This window comes from Fringilla coelebs (genome assembly GCF_963513975.1).
Source record: "Fringilla coelebs genome assembly, chromosome: 3".
In the NCBI taxonomy this organism is placed as follows: Eukaryota; Metazoa; Chordata; class Aves; order Passeriformes; family Fringillidae; genus Fringilla; species Fringilla coelebs.
The window spans coordinates 3,136,111-3,157,176 of NC_140030.1; the positions used below are offsets into that span (position 1 = coordinate 3,136,111).

Below are 21,066 nucleotides of genomic sequence, written 5' to 3' on the forward strand. Positions count from 1 at the left end.
TTCTGCTTTTTCTTCCAGTCTTTAAACTTTCAAGTATCATTGCAGGTGTAGACCTGGCTTCCTTTATTATCCCCCAAAGTAATTTTCTCATTCATCATCATGAAAAGTCCTTTATTAAAAGTTCTGTCGCTGCATTGTTAAATAAAATAACAATAATAACAATAATTATTTGATTTAACTGATACATCAAGTTGGGAACATGGTGCTCCACTCTGCAGGACAATGTAGAACATTAATGGAGACATGACCCTGAGCTCAGAAAGAATCTTGAGATTGCAGGGATTCAGAAAAATAGGGAAGATTAGAAGAATGCTTTGTGTTTTCCTGTAGAGCTTGGTTTGGAGACTCTGTTTCTGTGGTCTTTTCCTGAAATATGAAATATGTTTTTGAACATCAGTGTCACAAAAAGCTCAGCCTGATTATTTCAGAAACAAAGAACCTGTCATTCTCCTCAAGTTCCCATTTTTAAGGTGCAATTCTAACCCTTCACAATAAAGAATCCCACGGCTGCAGTAAATAAAATTTGAAGTGGTTTTCTGAAAGAGAATTGAATACTTTTTCATTTGGAAGAGAAACTTTGCCTTCAACTAAGCAAGGAGTTGGAGTGGCTTGGATCAGCCTGGGATAGGGGAAGATGTCCCTGCCCCTGGCAGGGGTGGAATGGGATGAGTTTTAGGATCCCTTGTAATTTCTGACTCAAAACTGGTTTTTAACTTATATTACCCTACCTGATAAATCATTGTGCCTCTCTCTATATATTTATATTGAATGCACAATTTTGGTTGCCAATTTTCAAATACCAGGGAAAGTTCAGCACTAACTTAATAAAGACAGTAATTATTTTTCATTATTCCCTCACTGCTTGTTAAGTTTGGTTTGGAGTGTTTTATGGTTCTAGAGCAATAAACATTATCTTACTTTGAGAGGTATTATAAAGTGTTGAGAAAAACATAATTATTGTTATTGGAAATGTTTTAATGTGAGAAGGTCAGAGAAACTTAATTATAGGGGGATTTTTTGCCAATTAACAGGATATTTTTGAGCTCTGGTAATGTCATTTAGAGCCTTTTTCTGTGGGCATCACCCCACAATCTTTGATAGTCAGGATCAGGCAAAACTTGCTCTCTGAATTTTGGCAGCAGCTCAACCCTTTTCCATTTCCATTTGTACAAAGGTAAAGATTCCTCCTCTTTCCAAAATAAGTTTAAATCCAAAAAATAGCACAAATTCAGAACCATAACTTCCAGGGTCGGATCTTTCTGTGAATTGCTTGCCATAAAATTTGACACGTGGATAATTTGTGAGAAGTTGTAGCTTAGAAAGAAACTTGAACCTCATCACGAGGAAGGTTCTCTTGGTTATGTGATTAAATGTGCACCAACCCTGTTAAAATCCAATTATTTTCCTTGAATACCAGTTGAAATGATACCCAGGAGCCAGTTTTTGGAAAGATCAATATTAAGTGCTGAGCTCTCAGGAAAAGCTGCCATCAGTTCAATGGGAGCTGTTGAATCATTTTGGAAAAGCATCCTTGATTCTGTAGCATCAGAAGCTGCGGCTGAGGCAAGAAAAATCAGTGCAAAATTGGAGTCACATTTGTGACACTGTTTCAGCAACAGAAGGGTAAAAATGTTGTAGAACTGTTCTGGTTTTCTGTTAGACTTTTAAAAACTCAGGGCACTTTGTTATGTTTATTTCTGTAAATCAAGGCACATTAAAGGACTAAAACCATCATTAGTTTTGTCATTTTAGGAAGGAAAAAATTGTTTAAAAACCCTACATCTCTTTTGTGTCCCAAAAATCTGCTTTGGCTGGCATGAAACCACAAGCATTAGCTCAGTTTATCAGTAATTTCAGTGTATGACAGATCTGAAGATTTAAATTCTGTTATTATGATTGTTCAGAGCAAAAAAAAAAGACTGGGAAGAATGAGAAACTTCTAAACAAGCCACTTTATTTATTAGACCTTTATTTGTTAATAAAAGGAGAAAACTCTTAGGAAAAAGGAATGGGTTGTGGATTTGAGTACAAGTACTTTATGTTTCTTGATTGAGGGAAAGGTAGGATTTCTGTTATGTAAGGAAAGTGGATTCACTGTTACTTATGGAATTTTATCTACTAAAATAACGAATTTTGGGGTTCATATAACACATAATAACAGTCAGCCCTTACTGGGCTTCATGGGGTTGTTTTCTTCCTCGGAGGAGTGAAATTCATTGTAAATACAGGGTTCCCTGGAAAATTGAAATGAAATTACGTGCTGCATTGCAGATGACAATACAAATAATAAAAAATGTTGGATTCATCTGGCCAATCTCACCCCAGGCCAGTCACCCCTGGCTGCATCACATCACAACAGGATAAATGTCCTCAAGGAATGATTGGAATATTTTAGCTGATGGCTTTAGGATGAGATGAATCATGTTTAGAATTTCCAGCCTGCAACACTCCACGCTTTATTTGTTTATCTCTCTTGCCATAACAGGTTGAAATGTTAATTTTGATGATTTTCTGAATAAATTCTCATTTTCAGCTGAAATCCGCTGCGATTTGTGGGGCTATTCATAGAAATGAGCGTAAAGAAGCTAATTTTAGCACGAGGGAGCTAAAATCTCCCATGTTTCTTGTTCCACAGCCAATGGAGACACAGAGAGTGGGAGAAAACCTTGTTCAGAAGGAAGTTCAAAGCTGAAACCTGATTTTAGATTGTCTGAATTGCTCTCTGCTCACGGCTCCAAGGCTGGCAGAGCCCAAGGAGTGTTTGGGGAATGCTCCCAGGCACAGGGTGGGATTGTTGGGGTGTCCTGGGCAGGGCCAGGAGCTGGAATTCATGATCCTATCCCACTCAGGATGTTCTGTGGATCCAATTCCATGACTCTGTGGTTCAGTGCCAAACCCTGGCTCCCTCTGAGAACTTGTGTCACTTACTGAGGTTTGCTGAGCAGCCAAACTCATCCTCCTTCATTTCAAACCCTCTTTTGCATCCCATCCTAAATCACTCACACACTTGGGAAGGTGCAAAATGGGAACTGGGAGTTCACTGTGAGCCATTCCTTCAGGATGGATCCTGTAGATGCAGTTTTGTAGTGGTTGGTGGCTGGTTTGGTTTTTGGTGGTCACAGCTTCAGTAAAAAAACAGAATTTAAACCTTAAATTTTGGAGTGATTTATTTGGCTTAAGGTAAAAGTTAAAAATTTGTTGGTTATGATATATTTTATTTTGCAATTATCGTCACTGAGGAATAGAATATCAGCCTTAAACTGTGTCAGCTGCTCATGATGAAGTCATCACAATTTTTTAGAATTGGGGTAATTACTTCCCATTTCACTTCAGAAATGTTTTTTATTAGAATCCCTTCCCCATCCACTCCCTGAAATAACACAGTCAGCCCTTACTGGGCTTGATGAGGTTGTTTTCTTCCTTAGAGGAGTGAAATTCATTGGCTACTGGATTCCCTGTAAAGTTAAAGTGAAATTAGGTGCTACATTAATGATAATGAATTATTTCTTTAACAAATGTTGTGTTCATTTAGCCGATTCTCCCCCAGGCCAGGCACCACTGGCCCTGTACATATATTGGCTCTGCTGGATGTGGGGAAAGGCTCTGCATGAAATAGTGGAATTATACAGTGGTTTGGGTTGGAAGGGACCTTAAAGATCATCTGTGTGACCAACCCTGGCTGCACAAACCCAAACCCGTGCTTGGTAACTCCGTTCTCACCTTCATTTTGCCATCAGCTTCTGAGCTGCTTCAGGTGGTAAAATCACAACGCCCCTTTTCTCAACAAAGCCCAACTTGGTGGAATTATAGGATGGTTTGGGTTGGAAGGGACCTTAAAGATCATCTGTGGGACCAAACCAATGCTTGGTAACACCATTCTCGCCTTCATTTTGCCATCAGCTTCTGAGCTGCTTCAAGCAGTAAAATCACAATTACCTTTTTCTCAACAAAGCCCAACTTGGTGGAATTATGGAATGGTTTGGGTTGGAAGGGACCGTAAAGATCACCTGTGGGACCAAACCAGTGCTTGGTAACACCATTCTTGCCTTTATTTTGCCATCAGCTTCTGAGCTGCTTCAGGTGGTAAAATCATAACGCCCCTTTTCTCAACAAAGCCCAATTTTGTGGAATTATAGGATGGTTTGGGTTGGAAGGGACCTTAACGATCATCTGTGGGACCAAAGCAGTGCTTGGTAACACCATTCTTGCCTTTATTTTGCCATCAGCTTCTGAGCTGCTTCAGGTGCAAAATCATAACACCCCTTTTCTCAACAAAGCCCAATTTTGTGGAATTATAGGATGGTTTGGGTTGGAAGGGACCTTAGAGATCATCTGTGTGACCAAACCTGCCTGCACAAACCCAAATTAGTGCTTGGTAGCACCATTCTCACTTCATTTTACCATCAGCTCCTGAGCTGCTTCAGGCGGTAAAAATCCCAATTCCCTTTTTCTCAACAAAGCCCAGCTTGGCTCTCCCGATTTCCCTTCGCTGTGCCGAGGGGGGGAATCACCAGGAAAAAGGCTGGAGCAGATTGGGAGGCTCAGCTGAGCGTTGGGGCTGGTCATTTATCACTGTCAGCCGGGCCAGGGGGGACGAGGCGCTGGAGCGTTCGCGCTCATCCGCGGAGTGACAGCTGACGGGAGCCTGGCGCAACCTCCAGGCGGATAATCTGCCATGGAGTGGGAATGTGTGCGAGGGAGATACTCTATCACCAGGCACACGCTGCTCCCCACGGCTCCACCAGGCAAAAGGGTCTTGGAATCTCTGCTGGTCAGAGTGACTCTGAGATACACATGAGTCTCTTTTTCCCAACCCGGCAGGTGAAGAAGAAGTCAGGATTCTTTTGTTCTTGTTCTCCGGGTTTTTTGTTATTTCTTATTTATAACATTCTTTCTCTGGCTCGCTGTAGGTCTGTCTGGCAGGTCAGGTTAAGGCACGCTGCTCGTCTTTGGGGCGGTGTTATCTTTTAATACTAAAAACTATGTGTACACTATTTACAATAACTTCTTAATACCTATCACGTCTGTTAGACAGTGAGCTTCTACTCTAAACCAATCCAAAAGTGCTGGCATTACCCGGAACATGGAGGCTAGGAAGAAGAAAGAAGAAGGACAGGGCACGCCTAAATTCTTCTATCTTGGGACTTTGAGCCCCCATTCTAAAACTCTAAAAATCTATTTTTCACCTTGTGACAAATTCACTATCATTCTACTTAAACTCTCTTGACTTGTAATTCTTCGTATAAAGGTTGGTAATTGTTTTTCTATGGGTCAAGGTCAAAGGCACAGGGGTCTTGGGCTCTGTGCCAAGGTCTCTGAGCCCCCTGGGCAGGGGCTCGAGTCTCCTAGGGCAGCCAGAGGAATTTCTTGGGTTCTGACAAAAGGGAACAGCAGCAGGGCTTTAGGGAATGGGGGAACTGGGATGTGTTCCTAAAACGGGGTGGGTGTGGCTGCCGTGGATTTGTGGATTTGTGAATCTGGGTGGATGGAGCGGTGGGGATGTGTGGGGAGGGAATGATAATGGGATGGAAAGGCTGGGTGTTTCACATCTCAGTTTAATTCTGCTACAAAGTCTATTTAAGAATGGCAAAATCCACCCTGGCAAATACAGGCCTCAGTGAATCTAAATATTTTAAAGAACAAGAAAAATGTCTTGTGATAGAAAACTGAAATAGCAGCAGGAAAAATCTGATAAGGGAAGGTTAATTCATATTTTCTGCAGTGTTCAGTGGAAAAAAGGTTGAGGGAATTGGGATTGTTCAGCCTGGAAAAGAAAAGCTTCAGAGTGACCTAATTGCTCCTTCCAGTAGTACCTGGAGGGAGCCTAAAAGAAAGGTGGAGATGGAGTGTCTACAAGAGCATGGAGAAGGGCTTCCCACGGCCAGAGGGCAGGGATAGATGGGATATTGGGAAGGAATTGTTCCCTGGAGGGTGGGGAGCCCTGGCACAGGGTACCCAGAGAAGCTGTGGCTGCCCCTGGATCCCTGGAAGTGTCCAAGGCCAGGCTGGATGGGGCTTGGATCAACCTGGGATAGTGGAAGGTATCCCTGCCCATGGCAGGGGGTGGGAGAGGATGAACTTTAAGGTCTCTTCCAACCCAAACCATTCCACAATTCCATGAAATATTTCCTGTAGGTGCTAATTTAAAGCAAGGCTCCCCAGCCAGTGTGAGAATCTCCCGTTTCCAAAAACTCTTGCTCTACTACCTCATGAAAAGTTTTGCGTCTTGAATTTGGTCGATCTGCAGCTCAAAACTTATTGTTTTGATTTTACTGTTATTTTTATTAACTATATCCCATTTTGCTTTTCATGACAAATAATATGCATTGCCTTAACTGGGGAACGTTTTAATTGAGCACTGCTGGAGATTTTCCAATAAATTAACATTACATGTTTTTAACAGATGTCTGAAGTTGACATTGTTATTAGACATTGTAATTAATAGAAGTATTACCCAAATTAAAATCTCAGGGCCTCAGAAAAATTAAATTGTAGGTGACTGAGTGATGTTAACTCATTAATAGAGAGTGACTCTTGAATTCCCTCCACTGGGTTTTATTAGCCCGGTAAACACATTTTCCCAAGTAGCTGGAGAGGGAGTTGGACAAACCCTTTGGAATAAGGGCCTTATGAATCAAGACATGTTTTACCAATGATGTTGTAAGGTTCTTTAACCTGTCATTGTCTTATTGTTATAATCTACCCCAAAGTACCTTTCTGGGATGTTGTAAAGTTTTAATATCATCGCATTGTTGAATCCCAGAAGGGTTTGGTTGGGAAAGGACTTTGAAGATGGTCCAGTTCTAATCTCCATATATGTAATTAAAGATTTGAAACAACACAGCTCTGCACTTGGTCTGCAAATACATGGCCAGCCACGAATTTCAAAGGGCTTTTCCCACTTTGAATATGAATGTGAATGTCCAGCAAAAATTATCTTGAGTCTCATTTTGAGAAGCAATGGACATAAAAATCAATACCAACTCATCAGTGTTACGTGCCATGAGGCTTAACTGCTCTCAGGGTGAGCCCTCAAAAAGGGAGGAGTCTAAATCCAAAGTCATACTTTGGTGGTTATTTATGTAAATATTAACCTCTTGTACTCTGGAAAGAATGAGACATTTGTGTGGTGATTAATTTGGCATACTGTTTTCTTCAGGATAAAACCAATCATACTTAAATATGTCACTTTCTGAGCACTGATTATAAGCAAAGTAGTGACAAACTTGGATGAATTCCACCTATAACCCTGCAGTAATATCACAGACATTCAGGATCTGTTCAAGTGAAGGATTAGGATTGTAAAAGGAAATTGTTAATAAGCAATATGATTAAAAGCAGTTGGGAGAGGATTTTTTAGGTCTGAACTGTTTTGCATTGCAGAGGCTTCTCTAGAATTTGGCATTTCTGGTGCTGATTCCCAAGTGAGGAGATGCTGAACTGAGCAGTGCCAGGAATTCACTGACCAGCAGAAATCAGACCCCAGCCTGTGACTATCCAGAGTTTATAAAAGTTTATTTCTCCCATGAATCTTTAGGCCTTCCCTCAGGTGGTTCCTGCCTTTTGTAGACAGTTTTTTCCTCAGTAATTATGGGATGCAAACTCATATTCCATAACAGGAGAACAGAGTGTTCCTGGAGCTGCTTTGCCTCTCTCCATGCTCCATTCTGGAATTCCTGCCCAGGGCTTTGTGCTGCTTCCCATTTTTCACAGTGCACACACCATGTTCCAGATGAGCATCCAGGGCGTGTTTTATTCATGTGCTTTTCACCCCTTAGTTGGGATCATTAATAAAGCTGCTAAATAAACCCAGGCTTAACAACCCTGCTCGCCACACCCCACTGGACATCTCCTCCTGCTCCCTCATGCTCTGTTTATCACCATCCTTTGTTTGGATCTCTTGGTTTTCCATCCTGCCTGATGCCATTCTTACCCAAGCTGCTTAATATAAGGGTTTCAAGTGGGGTTTTGAGAGGTGTTGTCTGTAATTATGGAGTAAATCCAGTTGTGTTTTATCATCTTCATTCAGTTCCTGTGCTAATAGGAGGCTTCATGAAAAGCAGGAATGGCAGAGATGGTCTTGGATAGTCCTTGGTAGGTGGATAACTCAATGCCAGCTTCAGCTTGAAGGCTCTTCTATTTTCTTTTCAATTTTATATTTTGGGAAGTTGTAGACTTCCCATCCCTGGAAGTGCCCAAGGCCAGGCTGGACAGGGCTTGGAGCACCCTGGGATAGTGGAAGGTGTCTGTATTTTTATTGTTTTCTTTTGTGTTACCCCATCCAAGCTGGCCTTGGGCACTTCCAGGGACGGGGCAGCCACAGCTTCTCTGGGAGATTAAAAAGAATAAGTTTTAAAAATGAGAATTGCTCATTGTGTCAAGACAGAACTCCATGAAATAGGTTTTTGGGAAATGAAATGATGTCACAGTCTCAAAAATACCACAAGAGTTGATTACTTTGTGTATCTCATATATCTGTCTATGTTATCTTCCTGATCTGGCAGCCCTCCCAGACAGGATTCTTACACAATCTTAGCTTCCTTTCGGTTGGTGTCATTATTTTCCTCTGCCATTGTTTCCTTTGCTCTTTTGATCATGTATTTTATTGTTAATGTTTGTTCTGGTTCATAACCCATAATCTCCATCCAGTGTTGAGGCAATATTTTAATAAATATTTGTATACACACAGGTACATCTAATCCTTCCCCTGAAGAGATCCTGAATCTGTGATATTACTGCAGGGTTATAGGTGGAATTCATCCAAGTTTGTCACTACTTTGCTTATAATCAGTGCTCAGAAAGTGACATATTTAAGTATGATTGGTTTTATCCTGAAGAAAACATTATGCCAAATGAATCACCACACAAATGTCTCATTCTTTCCAGAGTACAGGAGGATTCAAGGCTGAATACTCAGATGTGGATATCCAGTGTGGAAGATGAAAGCCAAGTGCCAGGGTCCAGTTTTAAGAATATTTAATTTAGCCTTAATTTTTGTACTCCAAACCTCCAAAGTTCAACATCTACAGAGTGAGAGAACAGCTCAAGCAGAACATGTAGTCACAATCAGGCTGTGATGGGTCACATAATCTCAGAATCCCAGAACTGTTTGGGTTGGAAAAGCCCTCCGAGATCACTGAGCCCCACCATTCCTGACAGCCAAGGCCACCACTGATCCATGTCCCCAAGTGTCACATCCACAGGGCTTTTAAATCCCTCAAGGGTTTGGGAATCCACCCCTGTCCTGGGCAGCTTCTCCAGGGCTGGACAGCCCTTTCCAGGCAGGAATTGTTCCCAATATCCAACCTGAACCTCCCCTGGTGCAATTTGAGGCCATTTCCTCTCATCCTGTCCCTGTTCCCTGGGAGCAGAGCCTGACCCCCCTGGCTGTCCCCTCCTGTCAGGAGTTGTGCAGAGCCACAAGGTCCCCCCTGAGCCTCCTTTTCTCCAGGCTGAGCCCCTTTCCCAGCTCCCTCAGCTGCTCCATAGTTTGTGACCTTGTCTCCTCAACAGCAGGAAGTGTTACTGTAATTTCCAGGACACTTTCATTTATTCATACCCCAAATATATCCCTGATCCTCAGATTTTACTCTCACACCCCTCTCTTCTGTCCCAGCTGCCATGAATCCACTCCCCCAGTCCCCAGTACCTCTACCCCAGGGGATTGGGAATTTCACAACCACTATTTCTCCTCCTCTGCACCTCCACACTCTCTTTAAGAAATTTTTTCATTTTCAATCCAAAACCTCATTTTTCTGTCGCTCCTGGTCCATTTCCTGGCAGGAGCTGCAGAACAAGCCCAGTGTGTGATCTCTGGCCTTTGTTCATTTAGCAGCACCTCTGTTTTTTGAGGAGCCCGTGTGTTTTGGAGGCTGAGCTGACACTCTGTGCTAGGACACATCACATTCCATGCCATCAGTCAGTTCCTGTGTCCCAATCTGTTTGATGGCCTGGATGCAGAGAGCACAGCGTGTCACATTGTGGGACATCATCTCCAGAATACATTTCCAAACTGGCTTCAGCTGCCACTTTTCCTTTCCTGAGCTGTTTTGATAAACAAACTTACATATTTTTCAACAACATTTGTGATTATTACATTCCATTGAGTGACATCGGGGGTTTTAAAATAATATCTAGGATTCCTCATGTGAGGACAGCACCACAATACTACAAAGAGTTGTGGGTCCAATAATTCAAATAATTCAACATTCAAATTGTTGAATTGCTGTGACATGGCCACCTCTCCTTTTAATTGGTCATGAGCTGACAGCAGCTCTCTCCTGATGGAGGATGGAACTGGAGAAGTGAGAGGTGAAAGAAACCCAGCACATCCTGTTCACCCTCTCTGCCAGTGCTGAGGATCCAAATGGCTCATCAGAGGTGGAGACATAAATGACCAGGATTGGGGAATCGATGTCTCTGTGCTGAAAATATCCTTTGGGAGACAAAGGGATTTGAACTGTAACACTTGAGAGTTCATCTGAGATGACAGGAGGTTTTCTTATTGCACAGGAGCCTTTAGAACTGACAGTTCTGCTTGTTGAACTAGACCTGAAAAGAAAGAAGAGCTTCTGTTTCATCACCAGCTAGGAAGGATTTATGGATGAAATTCTGCCATAAATCAAAAATCTCATCCCACTCGAGGCGAGCAGCCCTCTTCCTTGTGTGCCTCTCTTTAGTCCTCCAAGAGCCCCAGTAAATCTCTTATTTCCTGCTTTTTTTCTCCCCATTTTTTGTAGTTTTTGAAATCCTAGAATTTGAAATCCGAATTCCACCTTCAGGAACAAGATAAGATTGGGGGGGGGGTGTCTTAGTTTAGATTGGAAAAGGGGGCATTTAGCAGGTAATTCCTATTCCTTCAGGAGCACTTCCTGCAATCTTTCTTTTTAACAGCCAGACTTTCCCTCTGTCCTTTACAGACCATCCCAAAAGCATTTTCTGGTGTCCAGGAGAACTTGGAAGAAGGGCTGGATAGAAATAAAGTGAATGATTTCACTTTCTGTTTGAATTAGTGAGGATTTGGAACAATCCCATTCTTGCACAATTTGCCAAGCCCTCATTTTTGGCATGATTTGGTACATGAGATGTGTGACTTCTCTTGGCACACACATCAGGTCCTTTTTTAGAGAACTAAACCATTTCTTTAAGGAGATATCTCATGGGTTAGGAAATAGTGAAAAAATAAATAAAAGTCCTTAGGTTTAAAAAATCAGGCTTGAAGGTATTTAAGCCTATAAATGAATGACCTGTTTTATAAAGTGCTGGCCAGTTCTGACTTTCACAAGTGAAAAGTGAACAGAAATTCTGGAGCCCAGAAGTTTCTTGAATCAGTTCATTTACTCAGGCACAAGGACAAACCAAGGTCAGATCCCTATTTTCTAAAGCAAGTGAACAAAATATAATGAAGTCATCTTATGCCTTAAGTTCCATTTTTGGAAATAATAACATGTGAGATCCTTTTATAACTGCTTAAGAAAATTCTTATGTTCCCTCATTTGTTTTTTCTCCCAGATTCCCAACCCCTCAGTAGCCCAAATCCTCCACCATGGTGGTGTGATGGGAAATGTAAGAAAAATGTAAGGAAAGGTAAAAAAGAAAGGGGAAATCAGTCCTTCAAGTAGCAGCTGATTTCTTTGGGATGTTCCCATCCCTGCTTTTCCCTTTTCCTCCTCTTTCCCCCCGTTCCCATTGTGACTGTGCTTTAGGAGATGGAGGAGGCTCCTGGTAATTGGTTAATCAGCTATTTTCAATTCAATTCCTGGCTGTACTTACCATGGAAAATTAACAGTCCTTGCGTATAAATATGACCCCTACTCCTGGATTAATTTGATTATGCGAGAATCTCAGTTTTCATTTAAAAATAATAACTTTCTGGCTGCTCTGATGAAACAAGTTTGGATATGTAATCTAAATATTCCCTAATGGCTTAAAAAAAATCAAAAGACAAATATGAAGAACATATGAATCTCTTGTTAATAGAATTTAAATGTTCTCAAATCTTTGCTGTGATTGCTAGAGATTGAATATTTTGAGACCAGAAAATTCTTGATTTTCATTCACTGCTGGATAAGCATTCTCTGAAAGCCAAACCTTTTTTAAGCATCTTCATTTGGGTCCACAAAAAGAGAAGTGGTGTTCATTAAATGACTGGGGGTATCTTAACCCTGAGTTCTTTAAATTTCCCTGGGCTTGTAGAACCTAAGTCAGGCTAGTTTGAAAGGAAATATTTTTTTCCAGAACTTTCCCATTTGAACATGTTTCATTGTTAGATTTATCTATCATGGGTGTGATACCATCAACCCATGGAACAGGGAGGATAAATAAAATGCATCCTAACAAATTAATATGTGCCAGAGAACAGGTCTGGGCATTGGAACTCGATTGTCCATGCTGATAAATTGCTGGGATAGGATCAAACATGATTTCAGCTGGGCTAATTAACTTTTGGATAGTTTGTAGATAAGAAGTTTTCTGTTTGAGTGGTTTAGTGGTACAGACTCGTGGTGAGGGCAGTGGGGAGGGAGGTGGTTCTGCTTGGCCTCATGAGACTCCACCTGCAGAGCTGCCTCCACACCTGGGATCCAACAGCAGGAGGATGTGGAGCTGCTGGAACAAGTCCAGAGGAGGCCACAGAGATGCTCCAAGGGCTGGAGCCCCTCTGCTCTGGAGCCAGGCTGGGAGAGCTGGGGGTGCTCACCTGGAGAGGAGAAGGATCCAGGGAGAGCTCAGAGCCCCTTCCAGAGCCTAAAGGGGCTCCAGGAGAGCTGGAGAGGGACTGGGGACAAGGGATGGAGGGACAGGACACAGGGAATGGCTTCCCACTGCCAGAGGGCAGGGATGGGTGGGATATTGGGAAGGAATTCTCAGCTGTGAGGGTGGTGAGACCCTGGCACAGGGTGCCCAGAGCAGCTGTGGCTGCCCCTGGATCCCTGGATTTATCCAAGGCCAGGCTGGACAGGGCTTGGAGCAGCCTGGGACAGTGGGAGGCATCCCTGCCCATGGGAAGGGGTTGGATTTTTTAGATGCTTAGATGGTCTTTAAGGTTCCTTTCCAAACCATTCCATGATTCTGTGGTAATCCATGTGTGGACAGAACTTCACCTGCAGTCAGTGACTCTTTAGCCAAGGGCTGTTGTAGGACCACGTTAGAAATTATCTCTTGAGAGGTGCAAAAACTGAGTAATGCCTAAGAAATACTGAGGATCTGTTTAGCAACTTTTAATTATCTTTCCATGTATTTTGGATCTGTGAAGGATTATTTCTGTTAAAATCAAGAGATTCTGAGGAGCACAGGGCAGACACTGCACCTGTCTGAAGCAGACTTTGCCTGAAGCTGAAGCTGAATGTCAGATCTCCAGGATCTGTGTTGCTTTCAGCTCCTACTGGTTCTTTTCATCAGGTAGCACAGTGTGTCACAGGAATCTCTCAGTCTTAGCTTGGAAAATTTAGAGTTTTGGCAGTTAATGGCATTTGGAAGTTTTGAGAAGTTGTTGCTCATGAATTTATGCTTATGAGAATTCAGACTGTGTGAATATCAATGAAATAAAAGTAAGAATCTATTCCTTAACTTTACTTGGGAACTCTGAGGATCAAGGAGATTTAAAAAAAGTGATCTAGAGACATCCCTGGAAGTGTTCCAGGCCAGCTTGGATATGGCTTGGAGTAGCCTGGGGTAGTGGAAGGTGCCCTGCCCGTGGCAGGAGATGGGACTGGATGAACTTTCAGGTCCCTTCCCAACAAAACCATTCTGGGATTTGATGATCCATGTCCTTCTAATTCAGCTTTTTTGCACCCATTAATGAATTGCCTCCATAAATTGACAGTATTTCTGTGGAATGTGCTGTTTCCAGCCCCAGGAAGCTGCAGTGAACTCACAGCCAGTCTAGTGCTCATTGGAAATCTCTCCATGGCTCTGTAACACCAGGTTTTATCCTACTTACTGCAACCCCTTGTCTCTGGAATGACAATGAGCTTGGAAAAGTCATTTATTCTTTCTGTTGGCAAGCTACAGGGATAGTCCTGTTTTTTTTCCAATTCCGTGGGGCCAAACTATTCCTGATTTTCTGGAGTTAGTTAATCCAATTTGTAGGTGAGAATTAAAATATTTTCATATGGAAAACTGTTCAGTAAAAAGCCCCAAACTGGCACATTCTTTAGTTCTCCTTGGGGAGAGTTGTTGTAACTTATACATTGCTATTTAGGTGTTGTTACTTTCTTCCTAAGCTTGAATGCATATTTTGTTAAGGTCCTTTTAAATTTGGGATTTTTTTTTTGGTTTAGTTTTTACTATTTAATGCATCTGTGCAGGAAATACTGGAAAAAATAGTGAGCCAAAGTATGAATGACAAGAAAATGAATCATTTTATCTGGCTGAGATCTTAGAAATTAAAGTATGAAGACATTGGGAGACAACTTGGGAACTCTGAAAATATTACTTTCATTCAAGCCCGTCTCACCTCTGAAAGTTTAATTTTAATTTTAATATATTGAAAGCCTGGCCATTTGAAATGATAACTGCTTCATACATCATGGATGTCACTCACTCTGTAAATGAAGGCAGCTATCAGGGCGAGGGCAGGGTTAGTTTATTTGATCTTACAAGATGTTCTGTAATTTTTCTGACTGTTCACTCCTCTCCCGTGGCTGTAGATCATGTTGGGAATAGCAGCTACAGCTAACGAGGTTGAAACCTTGGTCATGTTGCTCCCACTCTGGAGCTTCCCAACAATTTTCTTCCCAAAGCTTCTCTCCTGAGGCACAGGACAATCAATTTTCTTAAATGCCACCAATTGACTCGTGGCACCTCTTGCTCCACTTGTAGATAACCCTGATTTTCCCTTCTCTCTGGCTGTTGGTAAAGGTTGGATGCCAGCTGGGATTAGGAATGTGCCTCCCTGCTAATGAGAAATATTGTTTCCAGAGAATTCACAAGTGAGCCCACATTCCTTATCTGACCTGGTTTATTCCTCACCAGCACCAGGGCTAAAGGAATTAAAATAGTGCATGCATTGAGAAAACATCTTGATTTTCTCCCTGGGAAATATTTTGTGAACAGAAAATTGTATTTTGGATTCAGGCAGTTGCATTTCTTGCCGCCGTTGTTTAAAATGTGCCTTAGCAGCAAAAAATGCCTGTGGGGATGGCAGTGAAAGGGTTTTGAACTACAAGAGGGCAGGGTTGGATGGGATATTGGGAAGGAATTGTTCCCTGTGATGGTGGTGAGGCCCTGACACCGGTTTTCCAGAGAAGCTGTGGCTGCCCCTGGATCTCTGGAAGTGTCCAAGGCCAGGCTGGATGGGCTTGGATCAACCTGGGATGGTGGAAGTTGTCCCTGGCCATGGGAATTGTTCAGATGTCAATGGATCCACGAGAAATAAACAATTGATTTTATGCAAAGCAAATACTCTATCACATTTTAACTTCTTTTTTTTTTTTTTTCCTTCTAGATAAACATCATGTCAATGGGAACAGAATGGTTGAACCTTTCCCAGAGGGAACACAGATGGCTCTGTTTGGTAAGGCATCAGTTTGAAAATAAAAGCTCAAAAGTCTGTGATGTTGCTGCATTCCAAATCTCTTCATTTCAGCCTGACTCCTTTGGGTTTCAGAACCTGGGCTGCTCCTGCTATTTTCCAATCACTGACACCAGCTAAAGCCACTGGGCATTTTGAAGATTTCATTTATGTCATTTTCATATAAAGAAATACAATAAAAATGGTTTTTCTTAGTTATACAAACAGAAAATGTAAATCCTGTCATTTCTTCCCTAAAAATTCCAAAGCAACAGCTTTTTTATGTATGATAATTTGCCTAAGATCATTCATTAGTTTAAACAAAATTCTGAAGATGATCCATGATTCTCCACACTTTGAACCATGCAAGGAACTCCAGCTGTTTGGGATCTCCTGGACTTGGAGGGTTGTTACCTTTTACATGCCCCAAACCAAACCTGCTGGTTTCTGCCTGACCTTGTGAATTCCTGTGGAATTCCTGTCAGGAGCCATCAGAGCTGGAGGAGGGGCCAGCTGGAAAAAGAGAAGTTTAATTTCTCTTTATCTGTCTCTTTTCTATGAAAATGTCATTCTTTGAGCCCGTTTTGAAGACTTGAAAATGTGTTTCTCTGAGAAATGAATTACTTCTGGAAGTAATAAACATCCTAAAATGGATCAAAATCACCCTTTTCCAACCAAGATCTGGACTTTACCCAAACCTGGGAATTGTCAGAGCTCTCTTTTTGGGATGTGCTGATGTTAGTCCTTAAGGCAAGCCTTTGGGATTTACTGGGAAGAAAAATGTGGATTTCGATGGCAATTATTATTAAAATTAATTGCTACAGAGAATGAAAAATTTCCTGATGCTATTTTGATACAACTGAGTTGTTTACAAAGGATATATTTCTCTACTAACATGTGCAGGATGGTCCAAATGCCTTAGGAAATGTATTATATTCTATTAAATATTTCTCTGTCTGTGATGCTGAAGTAAATATTAAATCACTCCTTGATACACATTAATATAATACTCCAAAAAGGATCTTTTAAATTGATGATGGCAAAAAAATCTTGGTGAGTGTCATCTTTCCTGTGGAATTAATGTTGGTGTAGTTTCATGGATGAAGAGGAGAAATGGTTTGTGGGTGTCACCCTTCAGTTTCAAACATGATTTATTCAACTTCTCTTCAGAGTTCCTCCAATCCAGTGTTGCCTTTCTGTCAGTGTCTCCTTCTCTGTGGATTTTGGGAACATAAACAAATTATTGGAGTGCTGGAATGAGTGATTGTTTCATAATTTTCTTTTGGAGCAAAAGGAAAATGATTTTAACCTTTTAAGCTCCAAGGCTGAGATGGATTCAGAGATTCTTCTTTGAATTCCTTGCAGCAGCAAGGGTCAGAGGATTCTGTTGCAGTCTGGTACTGATGCAGTCTGTGGTGTTTAGATATTTTTTTAAAAAATAAGCTCCTTTTGGGTTTTTTAAAATTTTCTGTGTCATGATCAGATTTCCAGTGTTGGTGATGGGTGTTGGTTCTATTGCTGTACACAATTTGTAAAGAATCACAGAAAGCAACAGAATTTAATTGGAAAAATGCAAAATATTATTAAACAGCACAGTTTTAAACATTTCTGAGGAACATTCCCATCAAGGCTGGGAACTTCCATTGTTTTTCAATTGCCCTAGATTTTCCACTAGGCTGTGATTGCAAGTGTTGCGTTTAAGTGGTGAAAGCTCAGGCTGGTTCCATCTGTGCTGTGAAGAAACAGAAAATCTCCACATCCTGATTTTTGCTTTTAGACCTGCACTGGAATTGTGCACAAACACAACTCTGGCATTTGTTGCCATCCTGCTTTGGGGGGTGGGATGGGAAAAGGGAGCTGCAGGTCATTTTCCTCCCTCCAACCCCTGTGAATGGGAATAAAAGTCCAGGGTGGGGATGGGGCTTGGAGCAGCCTGGAGTAGTGGGAGGTGTCCTTGCCCATAGAACTGGATGAGCATTAAGGTCCCTTCCAAATGAAACCATTCCAGGATTCTCTGATTCTAAAACAAGCACTAGAAGATGAAAACGATCAGTTAGGAATTCCTCTCCTGGGATTATTACTCATCCTATCCATGTGTGATCCAATTAACAGCAAGTTCTTTGTATTTTGGGACTCTGTAAACTCAGGAGAGAGCCTGAACCAGTTGAATTTCTGACTCCACCTCACCAAGAGAGGATTTTCACACCCCTCTTCCAGAAAGATCCTTTAATCCTTGGGATTCACAAGGAAGAGCAGTAGTTAGAAGAGATCCTTCTTCCTGCCTAGAGAGGGTGTGGATTGACCCTCACTGGGGTTATTCCAGTCTCCCTCACTGGGATGATTCCAGTCTCCCTCACTGGGGTTATTCCAGTCTCCCTCACTGGGATTATTCCAGACCCATCTGGACACAATCCTGTGCCCTGTGCTCTGGGATGACCCTGCTGGAGCAGGGAGTTGGACCAGATGACCCCACTGTGCTCCCTTCCAACCTGACCCATCCTGTGATTGCTTAAAAAGATCTGCAAAACCCAAAAAGTGGGGTTGTGTAGTGACAGCCAATTTGCAGTGAATTTTCCTCTTGCTTGGATAGTTTTAGATGCACCAATAAACCTGCAGAATAAAATATAATGCAGGGTTGTAAACACTGAGCCTTCCACCTGCTGCAAAACACAGCTGGATTTCATTCCACAGCTCCCTCTCCTGCAAAACCTCCTCAAGATGCTCTTCCTAATGGTGCATTATTCATTTGATGGTGTGACTGCTTGTTTGGATCAAGGGACAGGGTGAATGTACTCAGGGCATTGTTCCTGCAGCTTTCCCATCTACAGCAGAACCTCACTGATTTCAAATGATTATTTAAATTATCTTGATATCTCCTGTTGTCTGTTCAGCATCACCCAGCTGCTGGAGGTGCACCTATTGTTCATTAGGATAAAGAAATGTGTCCTTGTTTCTACAGCAGGGAAAAAAAGCCACATTTCAAGGGTGAGGGTGGATTCTTTAATGGAAATCTTTTAATGCTCCCCATCCTGTGACCTCGTAATCCAGGTCCCAGCTAAGATTAAAGCACTAAGGGAACATGATGTGCAAAGGCACAGCCTGACTGCAGACACTGGAATGCTGTGTCAGAAATTCCCTGCAGCCTATTCCCAAATTCTGTGACTGTTCCCCAGAGAAGCTGAGGACTCCCCATCCCTGGAGGTGTTCAAGACCAGGCTGGGTGGGGCTTGGAGCTACCTGAGACAGTGGCAGGGGCTGGAATTGGGTGGTCTCCTTCCAACCCAAACCATTCTGAGGTTCTGTGTTTCCATGGAACAAGTGGAACTCAATGTTGCATGTTTGTGTTATGAATGATAAAGCAGAAGCCCTTCAATGAATGCCTGTCCAGAAAGTTTTCTTGGAAGTTTTGTGGCCATGGATATATTCAGTTAAAAGTACTTTATCTTAAGGGACTGATTTTGACCCCAAACCTAATCAAAACTCAAAATCCAAATTAATATAGGGGGGGTGATAATATTTTGAAAATAAGCAGTTTAAGGTCTAAATTCAACTTACCAGGAGTAAAAAACTCCCAAATGCCTGAGAGCTGCAGAACATTTACAACTTCAAGAAATTAGTCTTTTTCTCAGCACCATTGTAACTCTTGCATATTTTAAACACATTGAAATGCACTTTTGCATTATCATAACACCAGGGAATGGTTTGGGCTGGAAGGGATCTTAAAGATCTCATTGCAACCCCCTGCCATGGGCAGGAAAATTATGCTCAGAGATATTTCTGATCAGGTTTCTGTTGGATTTTAAGCACTCCTTTTCCTTATCAGCTGCTGCTGCAAGACTCCAGTTTATCCCAGAACACCTCTGTATTCCCTAAGATTTCTATGTCACCTGATTTCTCCAAGAGGAAGCATCATGCATATGGTGTGTACATAGAAGGGCTCTTATTTACCTCCAGTGAAATCTGGCAATAGCTCAGATTTGTAATTACAACACTTTTGAAATGTAGGAGCACATTGAGCTGTATTTGCTTGACATAGACTGGCTTGTAATGGGATAATTGGTTTCTTCATGTAAATAAAGTGCAGGCAGAAATGGGATGTTAAGGAACTGATAAGGTCTAATTATGGATATTTTGGAGCTGGCAGACGGATCCAAGCCTGGTCACCTTCTGCTCTGCACTTATTAGACAGCAGCACATTCTAGTAATTCCACGGATTATGGAATTGTTATGGATTATTGTTGTGTTTTTTCCCCGAGTTATTGTAAATTATTGTGTCCTGTCACAATTGCATTCCCACTGCTTCCAAAGGTTATTTAAAAATTCAACCAGGGTCCACCAGGATTGTCCAGCGAGGTCTCAGCCTGTTCCTTGGGACCCTTGGAAAACTGAGCTCCCCCAACACCCCCTGCTCCTGGGGGCTTTGACTCCTTCCCATAAAGGTTGGACAGTGTGGTATTTGCTGGGTCCCCAGGATGAAGGAGGAATTGAGAATCTGGCTCCATGTTCTTAGAAGGCTAATTTATTATTTTATGATATGATATTGTATTAAAGAATACCATACTAAAACGATACTAAAGAATAGAGGAAGGATACTTACAGAGGTTTAACAAGATACTGACTAAAAACTCATGACTGACTCCTCAGAGTCCTGACACAGCCTGTGATTGGTCATTAAATAAAAACAATTCACCTGAAACCAATCAAACAACAACCTGTTTCATAAACAATCTCCAACCACATTCCAAAGCAGCAAAACACAGGAGAAGCAATCAGATAATTATTGTTTTCATTTTTCTCTGAGGCCTTCCCAGGAGAAGAAATCCTGGCGAAGGAGTTTTTCAGAAAATGTGACAGTGACAGGACGGGGCTTGGAGCAACCTGGGGTAGTGGAATTTATCCCTGCCCATGACAAGGAGTGAAACAGGTTGAGCTTTAATGCCCCTCCAACCCAAACCATTCTGTTTCTGTGGATAAAGGCCTCATTAGGGCAACTTCTCAACTAAAAGAAAAAGATTTCCCTTGGAAGAGGGGTGATGGGTTCAAGAACAGATAAATCCATAGTGGGTTTCCTTTTGTCTCCCCTGGAACAGCTGCTGGTGGCTGTGTCAGAGGAGGACCAGTGTTAGGAAGTCTTTTGGTCCAGCTAGGACTATTTTCAATGACTATTTTTACAAGGAAAAGAAAATCACAGGGAACAAAGTTTGGCCCCCAAGAGAAACACCTTTCTTTCTTTCTTTCTTTTCTTTCTTTCTCTTTCTTTTTTTTTTTTTTTCCTGTGGACAGTAAAAATAGAACAAGCAATTTTTCTCAAAGATAAAGAAGAAAACTTAAAACAATGCTGCACATCAGAACACGTTTTATCTCTGTCTGAAGAAGATGTAAGACTTGATGATGTTGAAACAGGAGTGTTTGCTCTGACCCAAATGGAGGAGAAACATCCACAGCAATATCATCACATGGTGCAAGGATCACGTTGTGGAAGAATTGAGAGCCAGAGGGAATGTACTGCAGAAGGGGTTGATTTCTCTCATGTTAATTCTCTTCCAGCCTGTGGA

The 21,066-nt window shown here is 41.9% G+C and overlaps 1 protein-coding gene across 1 annotated transcript in view; it reads left to right on the forward strand.

Moving 5' to 3' along the window:
• The window catches only part of MSRA (methionine sulfoxide reductase A), a 235,343-nt gene that overhangs the window by 68,780 nt on the left and 145,497 nt on the right, over positions 1 to 21,066 (forward strand). The window contains exon 2 of the mRNA XM_084202547.1: positions 15,446 to 15,514. Within this exon, the coding sequence (XP_084058673.1) occupies positions 15,446 to 15,514 (69 nt within the window). The remainder of the gene's footprint in view (positions 1 to 15,445; positions 15,515 to 21,066) is intronic.